General features: G+C 43.1%; 1 protein-coding gene across 4 annotated transcripts; it reads right to left on the bottom strand.

The window, feature by feature from the left end:
• Positions 1 to 3,802: 3,802 nt before the first annotated feature.
• KCNJ8 (potassium inwardly rectifying channel subfamily J member 8) lies at positions 3,803 to 9,810 on the bottom strand. 4 transcript variants are annotated; one of them, XM_062616870.1, is made up of 3 exons: positions 9,706 to 9,810; positions 8,634 to 9,069; positions 3,803 to 5,012 (listed from the first exon to the last, which is right to left on the bottom strand). In XM_062616870.1, the coding sequence occupies exons 2-3, from the start codon at positions 8,996 to 8,998 to the stop codon at positions 4,112 to 4,114; spliced, it is 1,266 nt and encodes a 421-aa protein (XP_062472854.1). In that variant the 5' UTR covers positions 8,999 to 9,069; positions 9,706 to 9,810; the 3' UTR covers positions 3,803 to 4,111. The 4 variants fall into 4 exon arrangements, with proteins under 4 accessions (XP_062472854.1, XP_062472855.1, XP_062472853.1 ...); XM_062616871.1 differs by having other exon boundaries at positions 8,634 to 9,080; positions 9,715 to 9,793; XM_062616869.1 differs by lacking the exon at positions 9,706 to 9,810 and adding an exon at positions 9,319 to 9,679.
• Between the last annotated feature and the right edge of the window lie 9,643 nt (positions 9,811 to 19,453).

Genomic DNA, 19,453 nt, shown 5'->3' with positions numbered 1-19,453 from the left:
TATAGATAAAGATGCATGATTTTGTGAAATATATTCGAGATGGCTGTGAGGTAAGTTGAGCCCTATGCCTCTGAAATGACCCAGTGGACTACAGTAAGACATGGTGTTAGGGTAAAGGCTCATTGCATACATGAGGTGTTAATTAAGTCTGAATATACTTCTGACTGTCTTACTGTATGATGTCTTGAGTATCCCAGAAATCTTGGGTTAACCTTTCTGTGGATGGAATCAGGGAGTTGTATTTGCAAGGGCAAACTGCTGTGGTGCAACATGTGCCCATGAAGCATTATTCAGGAGGGGGATTGTTTTACAAGGCCACAATCATGCTAAGTGTTCTGGAAAGGCTCAAAGTGTGGCTTGCAGCAGGCTTTAGTGTGGTTTGGTACACAGAGCAGGATGGAGCTGTGTGCACGGGCAGTTAGCGCTCGTCCAGTCTTGGCTTGAAGGGTAACTCTGCTGCCTTTCCTGCTGTGCAGACCACTCCAACAGCCCTGCTCAGCCAAGTTACCCACTCCAGCAGGCATCCCCAAACCCCACATTGACCCCTGTCTGGTTCAGCAGTGCTGTCCTCCATGCCATGAGCACTGAGAGTTCCTCCCTGGAACCAGAGTTTTTGGGCTCTGGGCAGCACTCAATGACTCATTGATGTTGCACATCATAGCAAGACTTGGCTGCAGCTGGGGGGTCTCCAGTGGCTGGCTTCACTGCAGGGTTTCATGGCATCATTCTGGGTGGCAGGAAGGGAAGAACTCTTGTGTTTGCAGTCTGCCAGCCCTCAAGCAGAGTTCTGATCCGCCTATGCTGATCAGGGCCCCTGCCTCTGTCCCTGCCTCAGACCAGGTGCTCCAAATGAGAGCACTAGAAATCCTGAAGGTGACAGCTACAGAATAACCTGCCAACAGGGAAAGTTTCCTCCAAATCCTATTACTCAGATGTTGGCTTTGACCCTGGAGCATTAAGCTTTATATTCCCTGTAAGCACTGCCTGTGTTTGGTCTCTGTGTCCCCACTATGGTAACTGAATCTTCTGGGTGTCTAAAGAAAGGACAAAGGGCCTCACTGCCATTTTTCTGTTTAAAATAGAGCAGTTCTTTAAGTTAAGAAAGGAACATAGAAAGAAAAAATAAAGTACAGTGCCACATATCACTCCTATCCTGGAAGGACTTCATAATCACTTTCCTACCCTTGGGGAATAGTTCTGCTCTAGAGTGACAACTGCCTGGTAGGCTGTTCAAATACAAAAAGTATATGAAATACACAGAATAAGTGATATTGAATAAACGCAGTTCCAATTACATTATGTTACAGGAGGATGGGAATAGTAGGGACACAAGTAAGCATGAAGGGATGTCAGTCAGATAATGCTTATACATTATTACTTCTAATTTTCTAAGTTATCAATGAGAAGGACAGAAAGTTAAATGCTTGCATGGACTGTCACCAGTATTTGGTAGAAATATCAACTGTCATTCTGAACTTGGCTGAGTACTTTAAACATAGAAAACTTAGACTTATAATAAAGCCCCTTTCATCTGATAAAGTTATCAGGGAGTATAAAGCAATTAAACATATTGAACCATGGTGCTGCCAGCTCATGCCCTCTCAGCAGGCATGGTGCTGCAAAACTGGGCCTGAAACCTGTTCTTCAGTTGGCATGTGGCCCCCAGTCCCAAAATCTCCCCTCTGCCCTCCATGGCTGGCCAGGCAGTTTATCCTGACTGCTTCTGCCACCAGCCTCTTCCAAGTCTGCAAGACTTGTTCAAGAAAGGGGTTTTGCACTAAGGGATTTTCTGCAAGGAACAGGAGGACAGCTGTATGAACACAACATTTATGACACAAGGGTCTGCCTTGTATAACTGTTTGGCATCCTTGCATAAGACTGAGGTGTTAGTGTTACCTTAAGATACCAATATCCCTGTAACAGTCTTACAGGAAAGAGAGTACATCAGGTGTAAAGCAGCGAGAGAGATGAAGGCAAAATAAAAATTGGAAGAAGGAGTGTACTTAAGGAGAAAATGGTTGTCAGCTGAAGTCCTGAGAGACTGTTGAGGTAATACAAAATTATCACTCCAAAGGACTGGGGGAAAGGCTGGGATACAAGAAGGATTAAGAGTATAGAAGAATGAATGGAGAATAAAGAGGTAAGAAGTAGGGAAAAATCACAGATGGAAGAAATCATTATTGTCATTTTTTTATTTTGTAGAAAATGTGCTTTTGTACAGCATCTGACTTAACCATATATCAAACAGCCTCAAAGAAATTCACAATGCTGGAAATAGAGGCCAGAGACAAACTGTGTATACTTTGCTCTGACTTTTCTTGGAGGCTACAGATGTTCATTGTTTGAACACACAATGGACACATTAGTATCTCCAGATGTTCACCATCCATCCTCCCAGAACAGTAATGGGCAGGCCAGGGAATGAATGCTTTTAGCAGAAACTTCAGTTTCCGCTACTGCTTCAGATGAAGTATTTTGTCGGTGTTTATGTTCTGGAAAGCACCTGCTGTAAATGTAGGGAGCCTATGCTACAGAGCAGTGCCCCTCTGTGCCACCAGCCAACACTGCACAAAGCCTGCAGACCATCCATACAGGTGCTGATGAACTGACTTCCAAAGAGAATGAGAATCCAGCATTGCTTTTGACTATTTTACCTGATAAGAATAAGCAAACATTTAAAATTACAAAAGAATGTAAGTGGTTTAATGGCTCAGAGATTCAGCGCAAGGGTAGTACTTCTCCTTAGCCACAGACATAATAAGACAACTTTTGTAAGCAATTTGAACAGGAGTTTGTGATAATTATACTTCTTATTCCCAGAGGAAAATAGCATGCTGTCAAATTAGATACAACTGGTTGTCATGCATTTATTTATTCTTGCAAAAAACCTTGTAATGGTATTTTTTGTGAAGTCTCTAAAGCGGCTTACCACAAATTCTTGATGTCATATTATATAAAATCACAGGTGAAATGCTGCTGAAAACCAGTAATTCAGCAGTAGCACCCAAGTCTCCCTGAAAATTATTCAGACAGTTTTGAAAATGCTATCTTAATTATGATTGGCATGGTTCCCTCTCATTCTTTCATGAATTCTCATTCATGAATTCTCACTGGCCAAAAGTAACCTGCTGAAGCAGATTTAGTCCTACAAAAAATGCTGTAAGTGAAGGAAGTACACTTGTTTGCAGTGTATGAATCTGTAAGAGAAAACAGGACAGGATTTGGTCTTTCGCTGATATGAAGAGGATGTTTAAGAGGTGTGTGCTTTTTCCAACATGCATAATTTCAGTGCAATGGATGCTCAGCTGGCAGCTGGGAGAACTTGAGTTTCTCAGATTGGGCCAGAGCTACATTACAGATGCATGCTGTCCTGCACTGGAGCATCTCACCCTGAGAAGAGCAGTGCCCTACAAGAGGCCATGCCGTTCCACTGTTTTTAATGCCAGTGTTGCCTGGAGTGGCACCCGTTTTCCTGTGGGATGGTCAGGTCACTTCAGCTGACCTGAATTTGCTCTCAAAATGCCTTTGCAATAAACCAATGGAAAGAAAAAAGTTCTGGAAAACTGAATATAAGATACTGTCTCTTCTTCAGTGAAATCATAGAAGAATTTAGCTACTCCTTTCAAGAGAACAAGGAATTCACCCCCAAAAAATCAATATCCAAGAAACCCACATAAAATCTGTGGGAGCTGTTGTATGCAGCTGTTTTGAAAAAGCACTCACTTCTGCCTGCAGGAGGGTAACCCACTTACACAGGAAAAAAAGCATATTTTCTGACAGTCAGCAGAAGATAAGAAAGAGACCCTTGACAGAAAGAATGCAATTAAAAAAATTAGCATGCCATTAAACCAAGTATAAATACACATTGTATTACATGAGTGAACAGTGTTTTCTTTAGTGTATGTGCCATTTTTTATTAATTCATACACTAAGTGCTAAAGTGTTTCCTAATGCCATTAGGTGGTGCTTTCAGTAAATAACAGAATAAATATTTCTTGCACAGTTCTTTTCTGCACTGTGGTCTCATTTTCCGAAGTAAGAGGAAATTTAAACAAAACACCAAAGGTGCCTCCTCCTTCCAAAGCCCACCAACCTCTCACAAAGCTGTGTATCACGTTTCTGAGGCACTCTGGCTCCCCTCGGGTGTGATAAACTGCACTTTGGGCACGATGAGGGAGGCATTGGTTCTCCGCATGGAATTGCTCCTTCGAATGGAGTTGTTCCTCCTCATGGAGTTGCGTTTCCGCAGGGAGTTTTGGTGGGACAGCTCGCTCTTCTGCAGTGTCTGGATGAGAATGGATGGCTTCTCATCGAGCTCTCGAGCGCTGCAGCGTGGTGCTGCCACTTTGACAGTGTTGCCAAACTTGGAGTAGTCGACTGAGTACACGCCTTCCTCTTCAGTGACAATGGGCACAAAGCGGTGACCCCACAGGATCTCCTCTGCTATGTAGGAGGTTCTTGCCTGCGTTGTAATGCCAGTTGTTTCTACGACTCCCTCAAGTATCACGATGAGCTCCAGGTCCTGGAGTGCCAGGTCAGCAGCAGAGATATCGTAAAGAGGACTCCGCTTGTCTATAATGTGACAAATGATTAAGGGAGCCACGAGGAATATATTATTGCTTTCAATGGGGTTATCCACAGGGATATCTACTTGGTGAATGGGTATGACTTCTCCTTCAGGGGTCGTAGTCTTCCTCACAACCTGGATTCTCACTGAGGCACTAATGATCATGCTTTTCCTCAGGTCTCCCACTCGAAACATGAAGCAAAGTTTGCCATTTCGAACTGCAATGACTGCCTGCCGGCTGAAAATCAAGGTCTCAGCCCGCCTGTGAGCTTGTGCGGTTTTCATGAATATGCAGCCCAGCATGACAGCATTGATGATCAGACCTACAATGTTCTGCAGGATCAAGACTGTGATGGCCAAGGGACATTCCTCTGTCATCATTCTGCCCCCAAAACCAATGGTCACCTGAACTTCAATGGAGAAAAGGAAAGCGGAGGTGAAAGACCTGGAGAAGAAGAAAAAGTTAATGCTAAGGATATTGAATACAAACCAAGAAGCTATTACCATATACTTTCTAGAAATTAAGGATCTCTTTGTAAAGTTCTGGTACATTTATGCCTTCCGTTAACACCAGAAAAAGCATTGCATGCTCAGTGACTCTGTTTTTGTATGATCAGTGCAGATTCTGATGGTGACAAGGAAGACCTCAGAGCCTGAGCTCCTAAAACACAATCTGCAAGCTAGGTGATCTTGAGAAGATCACTAGATCCTCCGTTCAGGAACACATGGTGACCACTGTGTTAGTCAACAGTGCAGTAACACCTGAACTTTCCACCTTCCCAAACCATGAAGCTCTTGGTGGAGAGTGGTGTTTTTGAGTGAGCAATTGGCCAGCACAGTGGAATTCTTCCACCAGCCTGTGCAGGGAAAGGAAACAGGGAAAACTGCAGCATTTCACTCATACTACCTGGGACACTCCCAGATTCATGACACCTCCCAAACCCTTGCTCGCACTGCGACTGAGCCCTTAAGATCTGGCTGCTGATTAGTGGCTTCTGTGGTCCCTTCTGCACATCCTGGCAGGAGGACAATGCTGTGACCCAGGGTTTGGGTTCATCTCACTGCTGTGGCAAGACTAGCTGGAAAATTTCAGTACAGAAGTGGGTTGTAGAAGTTAGAAGCGGTTTAACTTAAATGTCCCTAACACGCTGTAGTGCTGGACATGAGAGGATGCTGTCCACAAGTTTTCCACAATACATTATTTATAGTAGTCCACAATGGCCTATATGCTGTATATACCAGGGCCTTTAGTTTCCTTTATAATCAGATACATCCTTCAGAAGAATCTCTTGGTCTAAAATCAGTACCTTGGGGTTTATTGAGGAGAGGCGCAGCACATTGGGTCTCATATGAACTAGTGTCATAGTCATCCTTTTTACACAGTGCTATACACCAACATTTGAAGCACTGCCATGCTCAGCACAGTTTTACCTATGGAAAATATGTCTTCCCCAGGAATATGGATCTAAACTATTCATTTGGTTTCATTTACTTTTAAATTAATCTGCTTTCAAATATTTTTTTCTCTTTGTTCCTAACCATATTTTCATTGAGCCTGATGTCACAAATAGACATTAAAATAGCTTAGGCAATATTAGGGATAATTTTCAGTAGAATGAGAAAGTCCATGTCTCAGAAATCCAGTACAGATATCTTTGAAAGATCTTTGTCTTTCTTTTTTTCCCTTTTTGATTTCTTGTAGTTTTAGAGATTCCCTTGTATTGAGGGGTTTATTTTTGCATTTCACACTGAAGAAATCAGGAATGAAGGAGTTAATTAATAGAATCCATGGAAGGACTTCTTATGTTTATGAATGTTTAGTTACATGGAGAATGGAGATTCTGGTTTAAACTTAATTCAGCTTAATTCAACTTAAAGCTTTGTGGAGTAAATATTCTGATTTCCCTAAACAATACTGCTTCTTAAAAAAAAAGAGAGAATCCATCTTTTTACAGTGTAAGCAGTGTAAACAGCAAGTTTATACAGCATTTTCAACACATGAAGAGGGAGCCAGAAACCCCAAACCATGCTATAGCCAGGTCTTTCTCTTTAGACCTGTGTAAAATGTTTCCTCTTTGTAGAATGTTTGCTTTGTGTGGCAAAGAGATGTGAGACTTAGGCATTTCTCCAGTTCTTTGAAAAATTAAAGTGCTGTGCATGGTCTAGGCACTAGTTAAAATTTCCAAAGGCAGGTTTCCTGTAAGTCTGTAATGGCACCTACCCAAGAAAGCTCTCCTGAAATATCCATGCGCTTAAATCTCAGGGAAGTATGTTAAAAAATATTTGCCTGTATTTTGGCACACATATTATTGCAATATGAAATATAGTTTACATCCAACAACACACCATTCTTCAAAATGTTAATAATCATGTTGCTATTCTATTGCTTTGTCTAAAGAGGTAGCCAGATTTAACAAGATGAAGTATTTCGTTATGAAAGGAAAAGATTTTCCATGGCTTGGGCATGGGTACTTGAGCAGATGTTACCTGAACCACCCCAAGTATTTGCATGAGGGAGTGATGTGTTTTCTTTCATCATGGGCTAAACCAGAAAGTTACATGGACTCATCTGCTCTTTTTTTTTCCCACCTCCCAGCACACGGCTGCCACAGCTATGGGGAGGGTGAACGTCTCAGATCTGTAGCCATGGTCCCCCATTTCCTAGTGGCACAAAGCCCAGGCAACCAGCTCAGGCTCTGCAGGGTGGCCCAGGAGAGCTGTGGGGAGTCCCACGAGGTGGCCAAGCTGAGGGGGCCACCAAGCAAGCAGAGGGATATCCTCCCGCCTTACTCTGAAGAGCTGGTGGGGTGTAGCTACTTGATAATGCAGGTTGGATGATTTCCACAAATCCCAGAAATGCCAGGGGTAACACCCCAGTGGGCGCAAGCTGGGTGATGAAGTCTCATTCCATTGCCACCAGTAATTGGAAAAGAAATAAAACAGCACCCCCTCCATCCCAGCCTAATGAAAGTTAGCTTGGAAAAATCCCTACTTCCTTTGTTTTGGAAAATCCCAGTTTAGCAAAAAATGTCAAAATCAAAGAAGAATGAAACCTCTGTTCCCTCATGAGCCAGATACGATATCCATTCAAACTTGGAGAGGTGCCTTAAAACTATGTGCAGGAGGAAAGAGAAAAGGGAAGTGGATACTCTAATATCTCAGCAGACCCTGTAGACCCCCCAGTCCCTCACAGCACTTAATGTGTAAAGGTAGCTGATCTGGGGCAGTCCGGAGGTACCAAATCAGGATTTTTCTGCTGAAAAACTTAGTGCTATAAATATAGATTTTACTGATGAGATGACAAAGCAATCTTACTGCTTACCCCACCTTCCGATTACACTCTCTTCTGTGTGCAGATGTGTCAGTTTATCAGTGCCTTGAAAATTGTCATGGCTTTGGGGAAGGGGAATAAAACACTTTAACAGGTGACATTCAGTCTGCTACTCCCTTAAGCTTTCACTGTCTGTCACATCATGCACACTGTGGAAACTGTTCCTCTGTCAAACTACTGGCCTATGGCTTCATCAAGGTATTTTGAAGCACCACATTTTTATGTCTCATGAGAGTCATCTTGAAAGACTAGTTTTGCCTTAAGCAGTGCTTTTCTTGCTAGCCCTGCCTGACACCCATGGTTCATACCCTGTTTCTCAGACACTGTTCCTGAGGTGGCCACCTTTCAATGGCATGGCAAGTGGCTTGCACCACGCTGGGGATGCTCCCACTGCCGTAGACAAGGTTACAATACATACAACACATACCCACTCTTGTAGCAGGCTCTTATCTCGACAGGCAAGGTATGTTACCCCCAGAGTGTGGAGACACATGAAAAGCAGCAGGTCTCCCTTTCTTTCAGATCCTGTAAGGAATCAAAGAAATCTAGAGTACAGTATTTTCCAAGCCCAGAAGGCTTGCTGAATTTATGTAATCTGGAGGAAAACACTGCACTTTTCAACTGTCTCAACCAAACACAATGGTTCATGTAAACCAAAAGATGCATTTTAGCATCATTAGGACAGCAGGCAGCCCTGTTCCACCCCCTTTCTTCATCCCACCGACCATATTTTACCTCACACATGTCACACATGGTGTCCACTTTGTGCTGTTTGCAGTGCTTTCTGTGCTTGGGTCCATGTCACCATGGGCAAAAGCCACCAGCCACCACATCATGGCAAAGAGCAGCCAGCTGCACAGGAAGGACATTGTGAAGATGACCAGTGTATGACGCCACTTCAGGTCCACCAAGGTGGTGAAAATGTCTTGCAGGAATCGCCCCTGCTCGCGGATGTTCTTGTGTGCCAGGTTGCATGCCCCATTCTTGGCAATGAAGCGGGCTTTGCGAGGCCGGTCTCGGATGCGTGGCTTGCGCAGGTTCTCGGCAGCAATCCGTGCCAACACATACTCTTCAGGGATGATACTCTTCCGAGCCAACATCTTCCTGCCACCATAGTCCACTCAGCTAGATGCGAAATGGGGGGTGGCCCCTCTACTGTGTCTCCGTAGGGCTCACTCTACCCTGAAAAAAGAGAGAACCTGGTTAGATTTGCGCACTACAGGAAGAAGCCCTGATGAGATGCCACAACATTGAACGTCACTGCATGACTACTTATTCTACAGTGCACAACCTCTTTCAGATCATCATTTTTATATGAGTAATTGGCAATTGCTCGTCGCAGAAACAAACTATGCTCTTTTGACACTCCTTGCAGGAAGGGAGGCTGCAGAACAGTCTTGCAAACTTGGCATAAAGTAACACGACGTGCAACAGGTCAGTTTCTCAGGTTGTTTCTCCAGGAGTCAGCAGTGCCCAGGTGAGTACTTCAACACAGAACTCTAAGTTACTCGCATCCTTCAGGACCTGAAGAATCAGACTTCCCTGGTTTAAACCAAAGCTAGTCTGTGGAGATCGTGAAGACTCATTTCTGATGGCCACGGCCTCACAGCGCAGCCCTGCCGAAAGCCCCTGTCCTGTCCCCCAAAAGCATCACAAGCAGGAGCTGAGCAGGCACAGAGGGAGGCAGGGAACGGGACTCCATGGAGCAGGCGACAGCACTTTCCCTTCGCAGCTCTCCGTCCTTTTCCGGGATAAGGTGGGAAAACCCTCCCCTTTATTCCCAAACTTATGTTCCCAGAAGGGTGACAGAACAAACCTACGGAAAGCGCGGCTCCCCTCCGGTTGGCCCGTCCCACCGCCGGACGGGAGGGGAGGACAGGGGCTGCTTGAACCCCTGCCGCTTCGCTGGGAGCCCCCACCCCGGTGCGGAGTTCAGTCGGGCCCACGGAGCTCAATCGGCCCCCTCCCTGTCACCAGCCCCCCGCCCGGCCGTCGCGTACCGCAGAGCGGCGGGGCAGGGCAGACCGGGAGGGGCGGAGCGGGGCGGAGCGGAGCGGAGAGGAGCCGGGGGGCGGCGGGGAGGGCCACCCCGCGTGGTTGGGTGTGAGCCGTGCGGGGCGTAGGCGGTACGCACGCTTTTTCTTCCTTTCTGTGCGCCCGACCTGCGGCAGATGAGGCGATGGGGCATCTCGGGCTGAGTCCAGCAGATGTAGCAGAGGAGTGAGGTGCTGATTTAGTGGGTTTGAGCATTTCCGTTCGGGAGCTGGCTCCGTCCAGGCAAGCAAAGCCAACCCCCCGGCTGCAGCAGGGCACGCTCCTCGCTTCCTCTGCTAATCCCGGAGTTGTGCCTTTGTAACTTTATTTTATCTCGAATCTGGCTGAGGCAGTTTGCATGCAGAAAGCGAAGCGTGTGAGTAAGAGTTTGGAGGACCAAAGCCAGAATCTCACGGCCTTTGCTGCTTTTGACAAACTTAATTACCTGTTTCTGCAAGAAAAGAAAGAAGTATTCCTTTTTATGGTTCACGACTCTCACTGGGCACAGTCAGCCCCCTTATAATTTTCAGCTGGTGAAACGGGCTGTATGAGTATTTGTACATGGGATGGGTATAGGAGAAATTATGACTAATGGCAGAAACGAAACAGTGAAATCAAAGTTCATTCTTTTTAACACAGGTAGAGGTTGACAGTTTTGGCTCTTGTATTTAATGGAAACTTGCATTCTTGGAAATTGCAGCTTTTTTTTTTCCAAAGTCTTGGGGTTTGTAGTAAGAAGAATAAACTGTATATCAACTCTATGAAAAGATCTAAATTTAGATTTTAATGAAGTAAAGTGCAGAGATGTCATTGTGTCAGATTAACTCCCCATGTCCAGGGAATGTGTGCGTGTGTGTGTGTGTACAGTGGGGAGGTTTCTTAACTTTTCTCTGTATGACTCAAGCAAATGACCTATATGGTATAAAATTTACACAGAACAAAGTACTCTCTGTAAACTAGAGAAAAAAAGAAATGCTTGACAGGCCTGCTGCAATCAGGAAGGTTTTTAGTGTATTCAGGCTTGGAAAAATTGAGAAGGCGTGTTTGACAGGCAGTGTAATCCTCAGCTTGAAGATATCCACCCTGTTGAACACATGCACGTGCTCAACTTTAAATAGATGAGTGATTCTTGGAAACTTTTCTAGCACTATCCTTTTCTAATACCAGATATCCAGTAGTCAGAAAAGAGACTGACTTAAAGCCCCAGTCACATCAGGCCATTAGCTAGGCATTTGAAATTAACTTTAAGCAGATGACCAGCTCCAGTATGAAAAACCGGGATATAATTACCTTTATCTTTAGATGCTAACCAGACTCAGAGTACACATACATAGTCACTTGGGTGGGTATCTACAGGATCAGCATTGTTGCTGCCAGCTATGGGACTTCATGGGCTGGGCCTGGAGAACTTGTGACTTTACAGTCAACACTACAGATGGGGTGGCAGATGCAGCCTCCAAAAGTGCATCTCAGCTGGGTGTAACTGTTGGAAATAACTTACTTAATTCACAAGGAAAAAAAAAATCAATTTCCTTCTCCCTTTTTCCTTTTACTTATCCTTTTCCTCCTCCTTTCTCCCTTTTAGCTCCTATGAAGTATTTGTTCCATGCTAGGGCTAGAAACAAGATTGAGGTCCCCTAGTATGGCTGCTAGAGGGTTCTCCAAAAATAAAGAACTGTCTGGGAACTGCATGGAAACCCCCATCCTTTTTCACAAAATTCTTGAATTGTATTATTTTGCTTCTGACACAAAGTGCTCATAAAATCCCATCTTTCCATCTCTGTCTGCTCAATACTGAAGGAGATTCCCCCTAACAAGAGGGGATGCCTTCCTCCTCTCTCACACCTGAGATTATCTGTGAGGAAGCATGCTGGGCCAGCACCACTGGGATGTGTAGATCAGAAGCACCAGAACTATTCCCTTTTCCTTGTTAAACATTGTGAAACCTGATTTTGAGCACAGCATCAGCCTCCCCAAGTTACAGTGGATGAATATGCTCTGGAGAGTGACAGCTACTAAAAATGTTCCCCTTTGCCCTCTTAAATACTTGCTTGTTTGCCACATGCACATTTAAGTCTAAGATTTAAGTAATAGCTGGGAAAATCTCCCAAAATGTCTCTTAACCCATTTTGTAAGGAACATAGTGTCTGAGTGCTGTGAACACAGCCTTTTCAGGCAAAAAATGATCAGAATTGATGGTGGGTTTGGGTGTCCAGTTTTGTTATGGCCCATCATGTTCCTGCTTTTTCCCTCCACTCACAAGAGCTACTGATATTATGGTAAATATAACTTTGCAATTATCTTTATCTAAAAAAAGGATTAAATAACATGCTTAGACATGAATCTGAAATTTCCATGTTATAGCTGTGTCCAGCCCTTTCAGAAAATCCTGCTTTGTAATAAGTTTTGTTTGAAATTCTAATCTTAGCTTAGAGATAGGATGACTCTGCAGGCATCCAGAGATGTCATGCACTCAGCACAAGGCTTCCACAAAGACACAGAGCTGATAAGCTGTATTTGGACAGCATGGATGAACTCTTCCCCAGCTGGCAGTAGATCCATCAAACATGAAAGAGCAGAAACTGCAAAGTAAGGGCATCTATTACCCTGAACCAGCTTTTTTCTCCTCCTGTTTCATGCAAAAGCAGCAGAGCAAAAATTAGTCTTTATCATCAAAATACATGTAATTAGTGCCTCTCACCCAATATTACGAATTTGCATGTGAAGTTTGTTCATTACATGCCCCTTTCCTGGAGCAGGAGGTTCTTCTAAGGCTCTGGGAAGAGACCAGTTTGGTATTGTTTGTTCGCCTCCCCATCATAGTTTATGGAAACGTTGTAAATCAGTTTCTAGGTAGATTTAACATGGTTACAGTATTTGCCTAGCTGTGTTAATTCGCTGCAGTGTTCTTTACCCTAAGGACTTCTCCCCTCTGGCTCACTATTTCTCTAATGACTTTTTTTCCTGTGGGAAAACTGTCTGCTGATCCATCTCTCTATGATGCTTCTCATTTCTGAGTTTATGGGCCAGACCAGCCCCTGAATAGGCTGAGTAGATAGGTGAACTCTTTGCCTCCTCTAGCTCATGGAGATACGGATGCTCCTTTTCCTCTCTTTGCCAAAGTCTTATGATCAGTCATCAAATGGAGGTATCAAATGGTTTAAGTTCACTGATGGGAGAAACCAAAGAGTAGGAGCTCTTCCTACAAGATTCTAACCTGTGGCACAGTGCCAAAGTGGCTCCCTCCAGCTGCGGTGGAAGAGCTGGTGGGAAGCTTCAGTGCTGTATTTCATACCACTAGGGCACTGGGGAAAAGGTAAACAAGTGTTTGGGATCCTTAGCATCTTCCTCTTGCATTGCTCCATTTTTTCCCCATAGGTCTACACCTAAAACAGCAGAGCTCTCCAAATATCTGAGCTGTTCCCAAGCTCAAAGGAGTCTCAAAGCAAGATCTGTTAACCTGATTCTCAGCAGCCAGGAACGGCTCTGTGGTTCCCTGGATGTCATTGCTCTCTTTCCTTTGCTCCATCTCATCTCAGATTTCCATGCAACATTTGAATTTTGAGTCTTGTAGGGCACGGATTTCCTCACTAAATGACATCTCAAAGTGTCTAACACCTGTTTTTTGTTAAAACATTTTCCACTGCAGTGTTGTTTTTCCAATTTTTCATGGCAGGGTTTTGGCTTGTATTGGGTGGGACATTCCCCACCCACTAACCATGCACAGTTTGGATGTGGAAAGCCTCAGACATGTTCCAGAGTCTCTTCTAAATGCACAGGATGGACAAGGCAACCTTATTTTGGGACAGCTGTGATTTTAGACATATGGATAGTCTCACAAGTAGGCTGTGCCACTTTTCCCATTTTATTTAGTAGTGTAGGCAGCACCTAAGACTAGACTCTAGGAACAAGTCTACTTGTGGCAAAATGCTGGAGGTGGCAAAATGCTGGAGGCAGCAAAAGGGCTTTTTTGGAAGGAAACTAAGAGAGGCTAGGTACTTCTACTGCTGAGACAAACTATATATGCCATCTCTCTTCTCCTTTTCTTCTGCTGGTATCTGGAGCAACAAAGCCAGGTATTGGTGGAGTCAAGGGCTTTTCATTCCATCTCCTTGTCCAAACTGTGCTTATTCCTCTAATGTTGCAGGAGCCAGAAAGCTTCTGACTGGCTTCAGCCTCAGAGTAGTATAGTAGATTTTTTTTCTTCTGAGAAGCCCAGAGCTGGCTCAGAAGGCTGTATCACCAGCTGAAGGTGATTTTTCTTCTGATTCGTGAAATAGAATATTTTTGTATTTTCATCCTTGTGCTTCCAGGTCCCCTTGCTTGCAACTGATTGATATCTCTGCTTGCTGCAGAGTGAGGGTTAAATTAAGATTATGTCACTGATGAAGATAGAGGTCATCTCTCTTCTTAAAATCGTATTACAGAATAACTAGCAGCTCCAAGCCTTCTGATCTCAGATGCCAAGACCTGGGGAAGTAGATGGCCCCAAACCCAAATGATTCACCCATGAAAATCTGCAATATTCAGAGACTCTTAGAACCTCACATTTCTGTCATTGATGGAGAAGTCTAATGGTCATAGATGGTATTTCTGAAAAAGGAAGGGCCTAATCTAGCTGGAACAATAAAACCACATATAACTATTAAATATGAACCTCTAAGTTTCTGCTTTTCAAAGAATATGCTGCTTTGAGGCATCTGTAACTGCGATACTTAAGGGTGGTGGTTCTGGACCATGTCATTTACACTAAGCTGCATTAGTTCCTTAGTTACATGGTTAAATATTTTACTGGATGTTGAAGTGGTATTTATGTATGTAAGCTGGTACAGCCAGAAAACCCTGAAGTAAATTAAAAGGAGAGTTGAGAAATGTCATGGGAATAGCTATGAGTTGCTCTTATGGGCAGTGCTAGCTGGTGCTGTTCATTACTTATTTATACCATTTATCCAAAGGTCGTATAACTATGTAAAGTAATGTATTGGTATATTAAACGGGCTAATATACATACAAGGGAATGAATGCATTGGGCAGTGAAATGTGCAACATGGTAATATGTGAGCTGAATGCTGCATTGTTACATAGGAATTCATAGGATGAATAACTGTGTTCGATGAAAATGAGAGAAAGCATCTTGCACATTATGAATGTCAGCTGAACCAAATGAAAGTTGATTTAAAAATGTATTTTATTAGAAATTTATATATATTTTGTTAATGACTGTTTGTTTCTTGTCTCTTCAGAGTGTGGCTTATTATATGAGAGAAGTAAACAGCTCCTGCTAGGAATGTCTGTTAACGTTTGCATGGGTAGTGTCTAGTAGCAGACAGATGCTATCAATAGGGAAAATTTAATAATAACTATGTAGTAAATAAATTAAGACTTTTCTAAAAATCTCTTCTCTTGAAGGATTGCATTTGGAAGCTCCTCTGAACTCTACAGTTTTCTACAAGCTGTCCTGCCAAAACAGCATCAGCACATTGTTAATTTGTAAGAGTGAGAGAACTTCTGCCTCACAACAATCTTTTGACAATTTGAAAACCTGATAATCTTTCCCAACAATACCACATAGCGGTCAGTTCTGGTGGAGAAAAAATAAAGCAGTAAAAAACCAATGTGGAAATGATTGGGATGTTTGCATGGCAATGAAGAATTTGATTTACAGTTTTGTTTTCAGACTTTTTTTAGTACTCTGTTAGTTTTGCCTTTGAAAAGATTTATTTCCAAAGAAACTGAAGAGTGCTTCACATGTCATCATGGAATCCATATGAAAGAATTTGCATTATTAATTTTAAATTAGGCTTTTTAAAGATACTACTTGAGGATATAAACTAGTACATGTGCTGAAATAATTTTTGCTTTTAAACACATTTTATGGGAGAATAATTCCTCCAGAGAGATTTTAACAAGTAGCGCTGTGGTTTCAATAGCTATTTTAGAGCTGATTTCTATTGGCAGTGCCAAGCTGGGGATACTGGGCCATAGTGCTTGCAAGGGAAACATACTCCAACTTTTGCCACTACATAATGGAAATATGATAATGAAAAATGGCCCTTGTCCGTCGTTTTTTATAAAGGGAGTTCTTCATCTCAGATATATTATACCTCTATTTGTGATAAAATGCCTACACAGCTTGTGTAAAATACAAGTGTGATGTGAAATGTATGTGTGATGTATGTTCAGCTTCTCATGACATGTTAGCAGAATGGTATGTCAAAGTATTGTCATCTTGTTGTTATCAATATTGTAGCCAATTTCGGTTTAAAGTATAAGTTTTATTAAACTGAGTAAGCGATAGCAGATAAAACAGCGCTGGGTGCGCCAGGGAGTCCTCCGCTCCGCCCAAGATGCGCAAACGCGGTCCCCGGGAGGTGTTCCTTTATCTTTTCCGGTTCAAGGCCCCAGCCAATCCTGTCGCCCCTCCTCACTTGGATGTTGACATGGCTCTTCCCCATTGGTTCCCTTTGTTGCAGGGGTCTCATTACCGAGAAGTTTCGGGAAGTTTCGAGAAGCTCCCAGAGGCTTCGAGAAGCGTCCACTGGCAGCCTCCTCACCGTCGCAGCCCCCTCCCCTCAAGCGTTGCACCAAGACACCACTTCGAGCCACCCAGCCCCCTTTTCTCTCTCACAATCCCGCGCAACAATACAACTGACCTCCCCCCCATTATTTACGGAGTACAACAGTTACAGAGTCAAAAGGAGTATTGTTTCACATAAGGACAGCCGCAGAGAGCCTCCCTCCCCCCAGACTTCTTGATGAACAAACCCCACACATTACATTGTCATAAGGAAGTACTAAAGCCAATAGCAAAATTAATTTTTTGCATAAGAAGTTTGAAGAAATATGTTTTACATATAATAAGATGCTAAATCCTTTAGGGCATATTCATGTTGGTACTAATTGAATTTAGTGGAGATGTATTAATTTACAGCAGAAGTATTCTTCTAGTTTACACTAACCTAAAAGGGGCTCATTCAAGTGCTTGCGAAGTTTTTGGTAAAATATTCTTTCAGCAGAATGATTCAGTTGGGAAAAGCAGACACACCTTTGCAAATAAAGAGCTTTTTCAGGTCTGCAATGAAATTGGAATCTATGAACCCTTGAGATACCTCTTTTGCATATCAATTTGTTTAACAAAACAGTGATCTCTCCCTGCAGACTTTGCCTTGCTTATGCCCCTGGCTTATCAGAGCTATCCCAAACTCCTATGGGGAAGTTTCCTGCCTTGCAGGAAATGCCTGTGGATTAGTCCATCCCCTTTGGTTAATACATGGCTAAAAATCACACACTGATTGTCTATCTATACCTGTCAGGGACTCCCTGAGGCTGTAAAGCTAGCAATCAAAAAAGCAGACATCTAGTTCAAGCTCATTGCCTGGACTCCTTCTGCATACTTGGGTGAAAGACAAGCACCTCCAGAGGGAGAATCATCCCTTTGGCTGATGTGATGTGGATCTCTGCCTGACATAGAGAAATACATACAAAAGGTTCTTTAGAAAACTTTCTTCTAAATACAAAGGAAATGAACCTTACTTGTACCACATGCTTCTTTAAAGAAAAGATTACATACGTGTTTGTGTGTATAAGCATACACACATACAGATAACATACTGTATATCAAATAGAAAACATCCAGGTGGTTTTAAGAGGTCTTCGTATCGCAGCAAAGGGAGTCTGAAGTTAGTTACAAGGGACTATTTGAAGTAACATATAATATTCATCTAAAACAATTTTGAAGTTGCAAAACCTCAGGAACAAGCTCAGCTCTTGCAACTTTCCTATTTGGTAAGTGTATTGTTTGAAATATTAAGTCCAAATAATTGTCATGCTGCCCAAATCCCTGAAGTATAAATAACAATTAGCAGAACACAAGTGGTTCAGGCAAAGATATTCTTAAGGAGATTCTTATAGTCCTGCAATTGCCTGGAAAAATTCATCAAAATAATTCACCTTACATGAATTCCAGCATCCACTGTGCTGATGTAGAACCCCAGCAATGTGAATAAATGGAGAGTTTTCTGATTTAAGTCGTGGATCTTGAGGAGGAAAAGCTTCCTCTTGCTACCTGTCAACAGTGCTGCTTCATCACAGAGGCTCGAAGACCTGTTTCAAAAAGTGCTTAAAATCCCTACAGTGTGTTTCCCAGCACAATTAAGTTTTGGCTCAGTAATAAACACAAAGGTTGTGTGGGATATTAGTAGTTTAGAAGAAGCAGTAATAAGTAGATAGATGTCATGAGTCTGATGAAAGGCCATGTATAGGAAGGGAGCAGTCTCCTCTCTGCCAGGCACTGGACCCAGCTCAGGGAGTGGGAAAGATAACCCACTGGTTGCAAATCAGATGTTGAGAAATGCTGTTGTGGCTCCACAAGCAGCTGCACAAGAAGTTTCAGTGTTTAAAGGGGGCGTACAGGAAAGATGGGGAGGGACTCCTTATGAGGTAGCATAGTGATAGGACAAGGGGTAGTAGTTTTAAACTGAAAGAGGGTAGATTTAGATTAGATATTAGGAAAAAATTCTTTGCTGTGGGGGTGCTGAGGCACTGGCACAGGTTGCCCAGAGCAGCTGTGGCTGCACCATCCCTGGAAGTTTTCAAGGCCAGGCTGGATGGTGCTTTGAGAAATCTGAGTTAGAGGAAGGTGTCCTTGCCCATGGTAGGAAGGTTGGAACTGGATGATCTTTAGGATCTCTCACAGAGATGATTTTCCTCAATCCATAGTTAAAAGAAATATATCCATGGTCAATATTTGCATTCATAGCTCCCTCGTAAACAGAAGACCTTAATAGTTCTGGAGCATAAAACAGCAATAATGAAAGCTGGCTTAGTTTAATGCTTGGGAAAAAGAACAAATGCCATAACATGATGACACTACAGTAAGTGTCTCCCTGAAAAGGAGGGGTGCTATGATAGAAAGCTAGAGAAAGGCAGGGTGGAAGGAGAGTGAGTGCAGATCTGTGTCAGAGAGGAAACGGAGCAGAGGGTATGGAGGTAAATCAGGAAGGAATGGGAGGCTACAGGCAGAATAAGGAGCATTCAGCAATACAAGCAGGAGCCTCAATACAAGCAGGAGCCTCAAAGAGGGTATGATATAAGGAGATGGAAAGAGAAAGGGCTGACTAGCAGAAGAGTCAGTGTAATATGTCAAAGAAAGAAAATCTCCTTTACCATATGCACCACAGCTTAAGGGAACTGCTCCTAAAGGGCACATATTTAAGACCTTTACATGAAATGAAATTTATTTCAAAGTCTTCATCAGTCCTGCACACTTCTTAGTAACGAAACAGCTGTGCAACTGTTGGGAACACCCTCTCCATTACAGGAAAACACAAAAAAGCAAAGTTCAGCGTAAGCCCTTGGGAAGTATCATATGCACATCATATGCACAGCGGCTATAATGTGAGGAGATCTGGTATGTCTATAGCAGTTGGTTGATGTTTGCTATTTCTCTTGGGATTTGTCTGTGTTCAATAGGATTCATTGCTTCAAGAATGAAATCGTGCTTTTAAACCTTCTAGGCAGCT

Source organism: Pezoporus occidentalis, unplaced genomic scaffold (genome assembly GCF_034315485.1).
Source record: "Pezoporus occidentalis ecotype Australia unplaced genomic scaffold, CSIRO_AGI_Poc_V1 ctg19, whole genome shotgun sequence".
Classification (NCBI taxonomy): Eukaryota; Metazoa; Chordata; class Aves; order Psittaciformes; family Psittacidae; genus Pezoporus; species Pezoporus occidentalis.
Note: the sequence above shows the minus strand (reverse complement) of the source record. Positions and strands in the feature narration are given on the sequence as shown.

Excerpts from the sequence above, each read along its gene's own strand:
- KCNJ8 (XM_062616870.1), bottom strand. The coding sequence starts at position 8,998 with ATGTTGGCTCGGAAGAGTATCATCCCTGAAGAGTATGTGTTGGCACGG. Across the intron at positions 5,013-8,633 it reads CCATGTGTGACATGTGTGAG|GTCTTTCACCTCCGCTTTCC; the intron begins GTAAAATATGGT and ends CTTCTTCTCCAG.